The following is a 15044-nucleotide window of genomic DNA, read 5'->3' on the forward strand; positions in this document are numbered from 1 at the left end:
TCCTACTCCACGCAACTTCTACCTGACATTTGTTTGTATAATCCCTTATTATTATGTATACACGTCCACACCCACGATATCACATTGTCATGTTTCTCAAAACTATATGTAAAATATCGTCACCAAAGTATGTAATGAGTTTACTTTCACGTGACATTCTATTCCACGTAAGTTGCTCTTGTTTTATAAATTCTCTAAAATTGTTTCCGAATGATTTTCAAACCCTCGTCATCTCTACTTAATTATTTAAAATTTTGACTTGTGTTGAAATGTTATTGTCACGTGTAACAAGAAAAGCCTTTTATTTGATTCGTCAATTTCTAGTACACAAATTCAGCAATGAACCATATTCAAAACATGACCTTTGACAAAGCAACAAGACATTGTGGCCTAAGTTTTACAGATGTATCGTATATGGTTTATTTCTTTAACTCAAACTACTATTACAAGTTACAACATGTATATGAATATATTTATATATCTTCTGTGGTATAATTAATAGTATAAATCATGACTAAAAAAGGGCAAATGATCAAAAAGAAAATGGCAAAATGTTGCCATCCTCCCCAACCTATTCACAATTTGTCTAGTCAATAATCTTGACACAAATTTAGGTCAGCTAGCTTTCAGTTTGCCACTCCTTGATCAACTGTCACAAAAACAGAAGCCGGAACTGCCACATTCGACTCGATTACAATACGGTTATTCGACATGTTCCTCAGGGCATGGTTTGGGAACGCGTTGCCACCGGAACTTAGCGTGTATTGAACGTGCCGAATAAGGTTAGGAAATAGGAGAATTGGATTGAAATCTACGGTCCATGAGCTCCCATTGCCTTGCACAGACCTCCTTCCAACTGTGCCCTTTATGTTCATACCCCTCACATTGTTCCTGTCCACATATACTTGTTCAACCTCTTTGAAAGGCCCATTTGTTTGGTCCAATTGAACAATCCCTATCCCCTTATTGAACCCACTAAACATGTTGTTTACAATATTGACCCCATTGGCAACCCCTTTTATTGATTTTAGGACAATGTATGCATCACCAAGGAAAAAACTATTGGAGATATCAAGCTGCACTGGATCTTCGGCAACAATGCCGGTGTAGTCCATGTACGAATTCACGATTCGTGTTTGTGTCAACCCGGGCAATCTCAAATAAATTCCCGTCCCGCCAAATCCAGTGGCCTTATTGTAGCAATGGACCCCGGAAAGTATGTTGGCCGGACCTGAAATCATAATGCCAACGGCAGCGGAAAAAATCACCACATCTGTCACAGCATTGTCATTCCCCATTAGGTTAATCGCAGTCCCTGAAAAGTTCCTTTCGCCATGATCACCACCGGCGGTGATGTGTTGCCCTAGGAAGGAATTCCGGATGTAGGTTTCGTGGCCACTTTGGACTAGGATCCCATTGGTGGTGAAATGTGTTATGTAACAATTGTCTATGCTGGTCCTAAGTGAGTTTATGACAGAAATGCCCCCTCCCCTGTAGTTAGAGTCCAACAATAGGTCCTTGAGAGTTATGTACTCATAGTTGTAGGATGATGATGAAAGCTGTGCAGACATTGAGCTCTCTTTTTTGGTTTCTTCTTTCATGTTACCGGATGATGTTGGCGATAAATCGATTAGGTAACCATCAGCTGGAAAATCATTCGAGGCGCGTAACGTTCCTCCATGAATCTATTTCATAAAAACAAGAATGTTCAAGTTAAACAAGTATTACATAAAGCTAATCCCATTACTTAATTCAAATCATGATGCTGACATGGTTTTGACCAACAATTAGGAAACATATATTAGACTAGGAAAATTCCACAAGGTGAGTCATGGGATGACCATTTGACATAACGCACGTGTATCAGAATTTCGTGGAAACTTTATGATAGACTTTTATCAATATTTAAGAAAATAACGTAAATTGGAGCATACCATAAGGTTTCCTACTCCAGCTCCAGGCAACCTCAAGGGCCTGCTGATCAGATAAAGGCCACCCTCAAGATTGATCTGGGCACCTCCAAGATTGGCAATTCCCTCTATCAAGAACCCTTCAGTTGGGCCTCTAAATGCATCAGCCATTGCTTGAGCAAGTGCATCAGTGCTGTCTCTGCTCCCCGTCGGATCAGCACCGTACGATGTCACGTGATAAACACGTGGACTAGTGCTCCCCTGCACCAACCATCACCCATTTTTCAACAACATGGACTAACAAGCTACATATAATTTCAACAACAAAGACTCCATCCCAACATTATAACCAAGAATTAAACAACCAAATTACAAAATAAAAATCTATAATTTATGCGCAAAGGGATTGACTTACCGTCGGCGGAGCAATAAGGCTAGGACTAGGGGAGGGTAGGATTGAAGATGGTGCAACAGAAATCGAATCATGGCGGATGAGTGATGCCTTGAACTCTTGCAGTTTTCGCAAATGATCGTTGTAATTGCCACCGGGAAACTGACGATAACCCATTTGAGAATCTTCTGCGTAGGCATGAATTACGATGAAGCTGCAAAATCCCATGAAGATTGACCATATTAGAGCCGTTTTCGGCATTATTGCCTCCATACCTAAACTCCTCTGTTTTTCCTCTGTTTTTCTCTGCGTTTCTAGCAATGTCAGATGCAAGAAGTTGGGATATATTTGATCGCTTTATATGTGCGGGAGAGAGAGAGAGGAAAACAGAAAGAGAGAAAGGTGGAGTAAGGGGACATGGAAAGAGAAGGGGCTAACTAATATTTGCTGAGAAAATGGTACCAAATGTTTTCCTAGATAATATTATGGGATCATACAAAGGACACCACCCGTCAAATGCTGGTATTTATACAAATGAAATGATGATGAGAAACCCTTAAAACAATTGCGTCTTGTCTTTGTTGTTTTCATAACTGATGAGAGATTTTAATTTTTGTGTTAATTAATCTTTCTCTAACAGAAAAGTAAGCAGTTACCAGATTCTTACTTTTGGGACCCCAACAAGTTTGACAAAGTTTATAAGGTATTTTTACAAAGCAAGCCAACCTGCTACCTGCAGGCTAACCTTGTACTTGATTTGGGTCCAGTGTGGGAGTTCCACCTCATTGGGTTTGGTTGATCTATTTATTGACTTTTAATGACACACTTCACACTATATATTCATAACCAATATTTATGTTGAGCGGTATTACTAATCTAAGTTGCACTGAGAGAAAAGTGTTGTTTGAACTTGAGGCACAATTGGTTGAAAAAAAAAATCTTATCTACCAGGATATTATTTATCAACATATCTTGAAACACTAACTTTAGCCCTTCCTCAAAAAGGGAATTTTCCCACTAATGTGGCATCATTTTACTGTCGAAAAAGAATAATCGAAACCATTCGTTCTATTTGCCATCATCTAAAGATCAATTTAATAAAAAAAGCATTCACTTTAGAGATAGTTAATTTATGTGTCAAACAAACCAATGATTATGATAACAAGTTATGAATGATCAATTTCTTTGATTTATATGAATGAGTAACGATTTCTAAATCGAATAAAATTTTCTGAAGATGAAATGATAAATGATAATAAAGAGAATGAACAGTCCGATTATGAAATTTGTACGGTAAAACGATTCAGGTTAGTGGGAAAGAACTACAATATTTGTTCTTTACTTGTCATAAGTCATTTTTTATTGTAGAAAATAACTTCTATGCAACAGGATGATCTCGAGAAAAAGTTCAAGCAAAGAGAATGTAAATGTGGTTATATTTCATTATATTGTAGTTTTTTTTGTGCGTCGCAAACTCACAATGTAATTTACAAATAAGAAGGAAATGCACATCACCCCATATGTAATCAATTTATTGGCATGAGAAAAGGTGCTTAATCTAATTGCTCTTGGGGTGGGTTCATTGTTTGAGAAGAATCATATGTCTTTGGTGCACAATTTGAGAAGTAAAACGACAAAGAATGCCTATGAGGTTTTGGTTCATCCTCCTCCTTTTCTTTGGGCTATGAAAGAAAAGAATGCCTGTTGTAATTTGTAATCTGTCATCTGTAACTACACATTCAATAGAATCAGCACATGATGGGCATTGATTATATTTTTCAAATAATGAAATGCATGCTTACTCGATCCAAGCTCACACTCCATGCAATCAAGGACTCAAGATATCAATGTATTTTACTAGATTTGAAAATTTTGGTTTAAATTGTTTTGTTTTGCATTTTTTTTTAACTTAAAATTATATAATGGTGTGATATCCACATACCCCTTTTTACTTCTCTCACACATTTTTAATTTTAAATCGTCGGATCGGATGAATTGAAGAAGATTAAAAGATAGAAATTAACAAGAGGTGTGAGAATTTTGGGTTAAATTGTTTTGTTTTGCATTTTTTTTTACCTTAAAATTATATAGTGGTGTGATATCCACATACCCCTTTTTACTTCTCTCACACCTTTTTAATTTTAAGTCCTCAGATCGGATGAATTGAAGAAGATTAAAAGATAGAAATTAACAAGAGGTGTGAGAGAAGTAAAAAGAGGTGTATGGATAGTACAACCCATTATATATTCTTCTGAATACAGATTACCATCCTAATCAATAAGGTATTGTGTTGTGGGGGTCAAACCCTAGAATTCTTTCGGTCACATCTACTCGTGAATAAATTTTCGGCGGTCACATCTTATGAAAAAAAAATAGTAAAAACCTATAAGTTGAGAATGGACAAATGACATTACTATATATACCACCTAATTAATGCAATAATATAGTGCGCCTTATTATATACCATGTATAAGAGGGGAAACAAAGTTAACATTCTCCAATTGGACTTGAAATTTCTTATCCTTCTTTTTAGCAAAAACGAAGAAAACAGCTATGACAAAATTGGGTGTATACACTTGTGTCTATTTCTCATCATGCGATTTAACAAGTTACGAGAAAGATCGATACACTATAAGTTTTACTACAGTAGTACTACACTTACGGAGTATTTAGTCGTGCCCTGCCCTGCCTTTAATGATAACCAGTGGCCAAGTAGAAAACAAACATTTAGTTCCGACCATTTCATCACAACCCTAATTTATGAAAAACTTTACCATTGTGTATATGCAAAGCGCAGCAAACCATATGATGGAAGGACAAACCGAAGGTCACGGGCATGCATGAGTACACTTTTTCAGTGTGTGAAAGGCCACCAAGCTGCATCAAAACAAAGAGTACCTTCCTCCTTGTGGGTCAGTTTCAATACGTACATGAATCTATAATTGCTTGGTCTTTGCTTTGTCACTTAAGGTCACCAAATATCAATTGCATCACGACAATCAAGTAGGGGAATATTAGGTAGCTATAGATATCCTAACCCTCAAACTATATTCTTTGTTTTTGTTTGCCTTGCTATTACACATCACTTCGTTTTTCTAATTTTAATGTATAAGTAAGTTTGGTTGTTTTAGTAGACAAGCAAACCCTAAAAAATTATCTTTTCATGTACACAATCATGATAACTAAATGAAAATGATATGCTTGTTTAACAGTCAGATATTCCAAATTAGTCAAATCGATAGAAAGGAAGATCGAAATCTAGTGTAAAGAGGCGGAGAAACTACTCTGGCGAGTTGGCCTAACCCATTGTTTGATAGTTATTCCACAATTATAATAATAATATAGAATTACAATATAAGTTAATGAGTGAAGTGAATGATAGAGGAAGGTGAGATGAGAAGACAAAGAATTCCATGGTGGTGCCTGTCTTCATTGATGCTGTTGGGTAAGGTTACCTCAAACTCGTTCTTCATTTTGAAGAAACCATAGAAAGCAAAATGAAACTTGGAAACTTGCTTTGCTTGTGGCTGACGCCAACCCAGTTACCCCACCTAGCTACTAGCTTTGCCCTTTTTAATGAGTTCGATCGTATTGAAACAGTACAATATATATCAACCGTATACTTATTATCATATATATTTGAAGACTGTATTCAGTATATGATGCATTTCATCTCTCCAAACATTTCACATGCAGCTCCAGTTTCATTGCACGCCTGTGTGGAGAATATTAAAAGACAGTTCTTATGCCAAATTTATATGATTCACGTGATAACATCAAAGGTGAAATCAGTTACCTTTATTTGTTAAGATCGGTGTCTCCATGGTATAGGGTGTGAGAAAAGTTTTACTAAACTTTGCATGTCCTTATAAGGATTTAGATTATTTCTCATATTGCAAATTGATTATTTTCTAATTTCAATATGATTTGTTTAATTGAAATTGCCATTCACACTTTACTTGTAGGTTTTAATTACTATGATAATGTTGCTCAGTAAAAAGGTAAAAGAAAATGTATAACGCCAAAGAAATGTACCATACAATTATACAAATAAAAAAAAAAAACCTTCAAGAATGAATTGCTTCCTTGGTCGTCAATTGGATATAAGAATCTTGGAAAGGTACAAATTTGGCTCAAGAATTAATAGTGACGAGGGTCCTTTTTCATGGTTGGATTAGCGACCAAAGTTGAATGAATTGGTATGGATTTAAATATAGCATACAATGAAGCCTTTAAGAGAAGGGATTCTTATTTTTTTTTGAAAAATAGGGACATCCTCTTAACTGTTACATTTGGCTTTAATGAAATTCTATAGTTGAGATTCTGTGACCTGTGATTTAATCTCAGCCACATAATTTCATTAAAGTCAATCTAATGGTCAAGAATGTGTCCTCATTTTTTTTGAAACATGTAGATCCCTTCCCTTAAAGGGCATGTCGCATACATTATAGAAGCTAATTTGTCATGTCTATGTACTAACAAAGAAAAAGAAAAAGTTATGGGCGGGTGGGGAAAACTCGGTTTTCATACACCATCTTCAATTTGTGGGATAAAATTTAAAATATAAGCTTTAAAACTCCTCTAAACCATCTCCAACCATGAGCTAAAATAAGCTTTGGGGAGAAAATATATTTTTGGGCTAGATTCTCCTAGAAATTAAGTCTAGCTTAAATTATTCAAGATCCACCATACGATTATATTTCTAACCTTTTCCTTTTTGGTTTTTACTTATAATCCAACGACTGTGATAAAATGAAATCAAATCTAATGGTAAAAAAAAAAAAAAAAAAGAGATTTGATGGACCAAAATTAAATCTAAAATCTAAAATAATTTAAAGAAATTATTTAAATCAAATTTCACTTAAAAATTTATAAATACCTATATATGTATTTGTATTTTTTTTAATTATTTGTCATAATTTAAATATTTTTAGGTTAAAATATTCATAAAAATAATTTAAGATAATCTACTTAAATTTTATTTGAAAAAAAAAAAGTTACAAAAAAAAAGAGGCTAAAATCATAGTTTTAAGCCATAAACAGTTTCTAGGTTATGGGTTAAAAAAATTTTGTTTAAGTTTTTAAGTTTTATCCCCAAGGGTTGGAGATGGTCTTGGAGAGGGGCAGTTTGATAACTATTTGAATTTTAGTTTTTCTCACCTTTTTGAAATTTGAAAACCAAGAATTGAAAACTACTTTGTTGAGTTTTCAAAAATTGGCATTGAGTTTTCACTATTTACTTTTGAATTTTTAAATTTTCTTTAAACTGAAAGTAGTTACCAAACAAGATTTCAATTAAAAAAAAAACTAAAAATCAAAAACTGAAAACGAAGTAGTTATCACCTAAATTATGCATATGGTGACGGGAAAAAAAACTAAGAAGGAAAGAAAGAAACGGGCATGTGTGGAGCATGACAACTGAATTCACAAAAGCTAGTAACCATGATGTTTTGGTGAACAGATGCCTCGACAGACTAATAAATAACTATTTACACGAAGTTCATAATTTTTGATAAAATTTTATTTGAACATGTCAATATATTTTGAAAGGAGAACTAATAAAAAGTACCTTACGAACAAAAATTTCGCCAGAAAACACTTTGAAACTTTTTCTTACTATTAGGGATTTTTTGTATTATAATTAAGGACAAAAAACAAAAAGAAGTTGCACTTCATAAGAGTTTTGAATTAAAAAAGTCATTAATAATAAAGAAAGTAATTTTTTTTTAACAAACGATATTATCTATACTAAAAGGATAAAGAAAATGTTTTAAATAATAAACAAATGTTCCCTAAATGATAAAGAAAGTTCTGAGAGTTTTCTTTTAAAAAAAATTACGAGGAGCTTTTTATTAATTTTCTATATTTTGAAATAACCAAGTTACTAGAAGGGGAAGAAAATGTTTGTCACACCATTTGCCAATGTCAATAAAAGGCTAAAAGTCCTTATTATTATTTTTAAGCAGTATGTAAGTCCATAGAATATAGAACTCTTTTATTTTATTTTTTGATAAAAAAAAAATTATCTACATTAAGGGGTGGGGGAGTGAGATAAGTCTCACAATGTGCTAGCAATAATGTGTGATTCAAATTCGCCTTTGGTAAGAATCGAATCTAAAATCTTTTACTTACACGTGAAGAAGAGTACCACTATACCGTAATACTATGTGACCCATAGAATATAAAACTTAAGCTATGATGTACGTGTAGCATACATATGTGAGTTAGACTAGTTGACGAGGGGTAGTGTACTCATTTTTACACTGGTTGAATTCCCTCTCCATAAATTAAAATAATAGTTTAGAATGTTGCTTTGTAAAAGATAACATGATGTACATGTATATATAGTTTGTAAACAACTAATTATGTTGAATTAAAAAAGCTCCTTAATAATAAAGAAAATTTCTTTAATAATAAGAAATGTGCTCTTGATGAAAAACAAAATTGTCTGAGAGTTTTTTATTATGAAAAAAAATTACGATGAGCTTTCTATTAATTTTCTACATTTTGAAACAACCAAGTTACTAGAAGGGGAAGAAAAATTTGTCACACCATTTGCCAATGTCAATAAAAGGCTATGTCTTTATTATTTTTTAAGACATAAGTAAGTCCATAGAATATAAAACTTAAAACATGATGTACATGTAGCATATATATGAGTTAGACACTCGAGTTTGATCAATTCCATCTCCATAAATTAAAGCATTAGTTTAGAATGTTGCTTTGTTAAAAATAACATGATGTACATGTATATATGGTTGGTAAACAACTAATTATGTTGAACTAGAATAATAATTGCTTGTATATATAAGTAAGGAGGTTACCAAAGATGTCTACCCTTACGGCCTTACCCCAACTCAATTACTCATAATACTTGAGTTAAAACTGATTGGAAGAAATCATATATTCTTTCAGATAAAAAGTAGAACGTAATTGTTTTATTCATCTCATGAACTTTCTTTTATGATTCAGGTAATCACGTATCTCAGCTGGCCGGCATATGAATTAATCTAGATCACATGAATTTCATGTTTTAGTTACTGAAATGGTGGAGAATATGATTGTATATTCCAACATTGAAAAGACAAGATAAATTATTTTCTGACGTTATATCTCTTGCTTGTGCATCAATAGCATGCATGACTTCCATTTGAATTATCGTGCATGCAACATCCATCCCCATTAATTAAGGGCGCTGGTCCTCACAATTTATGGTGGCATGAAATTTTCTTATTTTACTTCTGTCTAGTTGATGACTGATGAGTAATTTTAAGTAGATTAATTTTTTTGATTAATTTATAAATTATGTGACGTGTCACTGATAGGAAATAACACGTTAATCAACACTTAACTAATAATCTAATAATCAACAACCATATTATATAATTTACAAAATATGGTTTAAATAGATAGTCCCCTTAACATTACCCTTAGTAGATATATTACTAAGAATTTGGTGTTATTAATGGAGGACCAATCCATATGATTATTGAAAAATCTAGTCTTTTTCTATATAATTAATTAATATGGATTTGGGATTCTTACAATAAACTAAAATTTAGGTATAAAATCTGGACGCATTAAGGGCTATGAGATTTTCTCTGGCTTTGAAGAAAAACTGTTTATGAAGGATTGTAAAAGTAATCAGCTGTGAATGAAGTTGTTTAGTATTTAGTATATAGTCGAATATGAGGAATCTATGTTCAATATATCGTTTTCAAACCGTTCTGGTTCTATATACGTTCGAATACGGGGAATATATGGTCAAATGCTTGTCAACAAACGAAGCATACGTAATAACTATGTCCATTGCAAAAATGTATGGGTAATGTTATTCATACTATGTTTTTGTACCACATTTTCATACCACCTTATATGACATTTGATGTGGACAGCCACATCATTTAAATTAATCAGATTTTTTAATTTAGTTCATTATTTAATAAACTAATAATTAAGGAAGAGAATTGTTATTGGCATTCTAAAATTTTCATTTTACACTCCAAATTTTCCATATTTAGAAAGAAAAATACACTTGTGAGGAGTGTAGAATGAGATTTTTGGAGTCCTAATGACACCTTCCTTTTGAAAAACTAGTTAATTAAATGATGATTGTGGTATACGAGGAGTCTTTCTCCTCCCTTTCCTTGGGTTTTGTAAATTTTTCAAATGATATTGCTGTCCACATCAAATGCCAAATTTTTCAAATGATGTTGCTGTCCACATCAAATGTCACTTAAGGTGGTATAGAAGTATAATATAAAAACATGGTGTGAATAACATTACTCAAAATGTATTCAAATCAAAAGACTCGGCCGAATTGTTGAAGATTAAAACTAGATTTCTTATGGGCCAACTTACAAAATGCAACACCCCAGCTGTGAATTGTTCTATAACACACAAAAATTATTCTACAACACACAAAGACGCATGGAAGTATTTATGGGTAATTCTGGGTTTGACAGGGGTCGACGGATCCTGCCATTTGAAATGGATACCCAACCTTTTTGCCCAATTTCAAACCAAACTCCAACTGCCACCCGAAATTTCAAAGAACGTGAATGAGGGAGAGGGTGCTAAGTCTAGTATCCATTAATTAATTAACGTGGAAGGACAACATGACCTATAATAAGTCTTGAGTTTTGGTTTTTTACCTGCATAATTGTAATACATTTTATATGTTGATACTAATTTAGATGCATCCAAGGCTCACTTTTAATCTAGGCGATTGAGGACGTCGTTAATAACAATATATTCCGGACGAATAAATCAGGATTAGCCCACACACATGAAGCTTGATGCAGCATGCATGGAACATGTGGCTTTTGCTTTGATATATTAGGAGAAGTCCATCGAATTACATATCAACATCAAGGGCCATGTGTAGCAAATTGCTAATTATATGGAATGGAATTAGATGGTGAGACTCGTCAAGATCAGACAAAAGCACCGGAAACCTAATGTGATGAGACAAAATGTATTATTGAGAATTAGATGGTCATCCAATCAAAAGCTTATCCACTGATCTCTCTACCACTTCGAGGAGAGATTTTTCAATGTGACAGGTACAAGGAATGGTATATCACATGTTACTGTACAAATTATGAAATATATGTGTTAAAAAGTTAATAACTTAAAAAATGAAATTTCTCACCACTTCTATTAAAATATGTGGTGTATCACTTATGTTCCTGTCACAATTAAAAATTTCTCTATGGAGAGTTGGAAATTGGAAGGCATCCAATCCATGCCGGACATTTTGATGGAAAAGAGGAGGATAAGATACCCTAGCTGCTAGCAGTTGTCGCTTCTGGTTATCAAGCAGTATTATTTAAATGATCATATTCTTTTTTCTTCTTTTTAAAAAATTTATTATTATTAAGAGAATGTTTAAAATTATTACAATAATTTGGCGATAGGGAGGAAGGGGGGTGATTTGGATTTGGAACACATAGGTAAAAACTCAAAATTATATCCATTAAAATATTGGATCATATGCAAGAAATGATCATGTTCTGTATTAATATTCTATTCAAAATTTATAAGGAGGAAGATTTGTACTTAGAATTCTAAATTATACTTGAAAAAAAATTCTCAATAATATATATTGCGACATCTAATTTAACACACTGCCCTTTTACTTTCGTGTACTCCTATGAGAAAAAGATTTTGTGAATATTTAATTTAGAGTGCAAATTGATACAGGAGTGCGAAATCGTTGCACTAATGTATATAACTCTAGTAATCAGTGCCAAAAATTTGGAATTTGGCTATATGGTTGATAGATTGAAAAAAATGTATGACCTTGCTTGCTCATTACATGACAAGGAGCAAGAACACATTTGGCCTCCTTCTGGAGGCAGATTCTGCCCTTTAACTTTTCGTGCCCCTCGTGCTCTTTTGTTTATGTGGTCACAGTTAAGCCACGTCAACATTTTATATTATTATTCATTTTTATCTTATTATCTCTATAAAAAAAATATATAAAATGTTGACGTTGTTTAACCGTAACCATACAAAACAGGAGGGCACGGGAAGTAAGAAGGTTGTGAATCTGTCTCCCCTCTTTCTCTATTCTGTCTGTATATGTTAGGCTCGCCAATTATTGTCTTTGTGACTCATCACTTTATGTATGAGCGATGAGCACGGAAATATTCGCACCATAGTTTCTTCAGTTCTACCTTTTTTATCACTTTCTTTTTGTCTTTCCATTTTATACAATGATCGAGTTCAGACGACTTGATTTAAATTACAGTTTCTTCACCATCCTCTTCCTAATTTTTCTTCTACCAATCTTGACATCTTCAGCATGTACATCCGAAAAGAAAGACGAACACCGAAACGAATCTAAATTGCTGATCAGATATAAACTAATTGCAATAGCCTCAGTCCTAGTTTCTGGTGCACTAGGAGTTTGTCTTCCATTCTTGGTGAAGAACATACCATTTTTCCACCCGGAAAAAGACTTTTATCTCTTGATCAAAGCCTTTGCGGCCGGGGTGATTTTAGCAACGGGGTTTGTTCATGTGCTTCCTGATGCTAACGACAGCTTGACAAGCCCATGCCTTAGTGAAAACCCATGGAGAAGGTTTCCCTTTACAGGTTTTGTTGCCATGGTGTCAGCTATTGGGACATTGATGATGGAAGCTATTGCTACTGGGTATCATAAGAGGTCTGAGCTCAGGAAACCTCAGCCAGTTGATGGTGATGAAGAAAATGATCATGCTGTTCATTTTCATGGTTCTGCATCAAATTCGTCGGAGCTGATCCGTCATCGAATCATATCACAGGTAATCCAAATAAATTGTATTTGAAGCTTGGCATCTAAATTTCCTGTATATATACACATATACGAACTCTACATCTTATTTATCTTATACAAACAAAAAAAAAAAGCAATAAAGGATTAGGCGAGCAGACCAACATGCTAGTCCAGTTGTCGGACTACATACATATGGACTCGCAATTATTAATTGATTGGCCATGCAATACAAAATGCAGGTTCTGGAATTGGGCATTCTGGTTCATTCAGTGATCATTGGGGTATCTCTTGGTGCTTGTCAAAGTCAACACACAATCAAGCCTTTGGTGGCAGCATTGAGTTTCCATCAATTTTTTGAGGGCATGGGACTTGGTGGATGCATCTACCAGGTACTCGGTTCTCAGCTAACAAATTTCTTTGTCAAGTAAAAAAGAAGAAAAAAATGCTCCTAAATTCCTGCTAGCTAGACCATTGTAGGAGAAGAGTTTTTATGTAACGGGAAATTCCATATTGTGGATGTATCCTAAGTTAGCTAGTTCTTGTCATGTTAAAATGTTAAAACGCATGATTGAATTGGGATACTAATTATAAGCTAATTAGAAGATTTATGATTTGGGCAGGCAAAGTTCAGTCATAAAACCATGGCAATAATGGTGGTATTTTTTTCCCTCACCTCACCAACTGGGATAGCTGTTGGCATAGCAATATCAAACACCTACAATGAGAGCAGCTCAACTGCACTAATTGTTCAAGGGCTTCTCTTATCAGCATCTGCTGGGATTCTTATTTACATGGCGCTTGTTGATCTTCTTGCTGCTGATTTCATAAACAATACTAAAATGCTAAGCAATCCCAAGCTCCAACTTGGAGCTAGTTTCACGCTTCTTCTTGGAGTATGTTTTATGTCTCTGATGGCAAAATGGGGAGAATCATAATTACAATTCAATTTATTAATGGTTCATTTGATAGTCTTTTTGTCTTAATTTTTCACTTTCTGTGCTCAAGATTCGAAGTATGTGAGAGAAAAGATGAGTGAAGAAATGTAGATGACAGTGGTGGGACTGGAAGGGATGAGGAGAAATGATAGAGAATGTATGACGCAAAAATTTGAAAGTGAAACAAATCTAAAATTGTTGTAGTTTTTTTATACCTAGTTTTAGTCTTGTGTGTATCGTTTCTTATACGTATCTTCCACATCTCTCTCCCACCATGCTCACAAATTGTAAAGTTCGCTTATTGAACTATGTGATTGTACAACTACCGACACGAAAATAGAGAGTCCTCTATATCCCTCTTCCCACCTTCCCACCCATGGTCCCACCCGATTGAGAGAGAAGCAGCACGCATGCAGTTGTCGTATACAAGATTCTCTCGACTATGCTTCTTACATCCTTCTTCATTTTTTTATTTGCCTCATGTCTCATTTACCTCTAATCAAAGAAAATTAAAACTAAAAAAATTATCAACATAGCTCTAAGCTCTAAAGTTCTATATGTATGCTGACACGATCTAAATTACTCCAAGTTCCAAGTTCTTTTTAGCATGAGTGGGTACAAGTTCAAAGAGAGGTTCAAAGACAAACAGTATGCAAAATACGTTTTTTTTTTTTTTTTTTTCTTCTTCCGTTTGGGTCAATAAATTGTAATTATTTGTTAGCATTTAGGATTTCAAAGTCCACTAAGGCCTTGTTTGGCAGTTCGGACTGTACTAACTATTTCTGTTGGATAACATAAATAGTCACTGGATAGTACTAACTAAATTAATCAGGCGTTTGGTGCAGTATCAGACTGATGATCATATTATTTATACTGTGTTTGGTACTGAACTGGATAAGAAAAGGGAAGAAAATTTTTTTTTGACAAATCTTTTTTTTGTTTGATGAACTTTTCTCTCTTCCCTCCCCACATTGCCGATCTTCTTCACAGATTTCCGATCCTTTCCTCCCGTCACTCCCTCCCCAAATTTCTAGGTTTCTAGGGAT

The 15044-nt window shown here is 34.0% G+C and overlaps 2 protein-coding genes across 2 annotated transcripts; one reads left to right on the top strand and one right to left on the bottom strand.

Moving 5' to 3' along the window:
* Positions 1–395: 395 nt before the first annotated feature.
* QRT3 (Pectin lyase-like superfamily protein) lies at positions 396–2798 on the bottom strand. Its single transcript, XM_068466095.2, has 3 exons — positions 2326–2798; positions 1935–2171; positions 396–1685 (listed from the first exon to the last, which is right to left on the bottom strand). Exons 1-3 carry the CDS (start codon positions 2572–2574, stop codon positions 627–629), a joined length of 1545 nt encoding a protein of 514 aa, XP_068322196.2. The 5' UTR covers positions 2575–2798; the 3' UTR covers positions 396–626.
* A 9616-nt stretch (positions 2799–12414) lies between these two features.
* On the top strand, positions 12415–14212 carry LOC137726607 (zinc transporter 3-like). Its single transcript, XM_068465544.2, has 3 exons — positions 12415–13091; positions 13303–13452; positions 13684–14212. The coding sequence occupies exons 1-3, from the start codon at positions 12522–12524 to the stop codon at positions 13996–13998; spliced, it is 1035 nt and encodes a 344-aa protein (XP_068321645.2). The 5' UTR covers positions 12415–12521; the 3' UTR covers positions 13999–14212.
* The last annotated feature ends 832 nt before the right edge of the window (positions 14213–15044 follow it).

The sequence above is a fragment of the Pyrus communis genome, chromosome 5 (genome assembly GCF_041283825.1).
Source record: "Pyrus communis isolate YQ-2024b chromosome 5, ASM4128382v1, whole genome shotgun sequence".
NCBI lineage: Eukaryota > Viridiplantae > Streptophyta > Magnoliopsida > Rosales > Rosaceae > Pyrus > Pyrus communis.

Excerpts from the sequence above, each read along its gene's own strand:
- QRT3 (XM_068466095.2), bottom strand. The coding sequence starts at position 2,574 with ATGGAGGCAATAATGCCGAAAACGGCTCTAATATGGTCAATCTTCATG. Across the intron at positions 2,172-2,325 it reads GCCTTATTGCTCCGCCGACG|GGGAGCACTAGTCCACGTGT; the intron begins GTAAGTCAATCC and ends TGGTTGGTGCAG. Across the intron at positions 1,686-1,934 it reads CTGGAGTAGGAAACCTTATG|ATTCATGGAGGAACGTTACG; the intron begins GTATGCTCCAAT and ends TTTATGAAATAG.
- LOC137726607 (XM_068465544.2), top strand. The coding sequence starts at position 12,522 with ATGATCGAGTTCAGACGACTTGATTTAAATTACAGTTTCTTCACCATC. Across the intron at positions 13,092-13,302 it reads GTCATCGAATCATATCACAG|GTTCTGGAATTGGGCATTCT; the intron begins GTAATCCAAATA and ends TACAAAATGCAG. Across the intron at positions 13,453-13,683 it reads TTGGTGGATGCATCTACCAG|GCAAAGTTCAGTCATAAAAC; the intron begins GTACTCGGTTCT and ends TGATTTGGGCAG.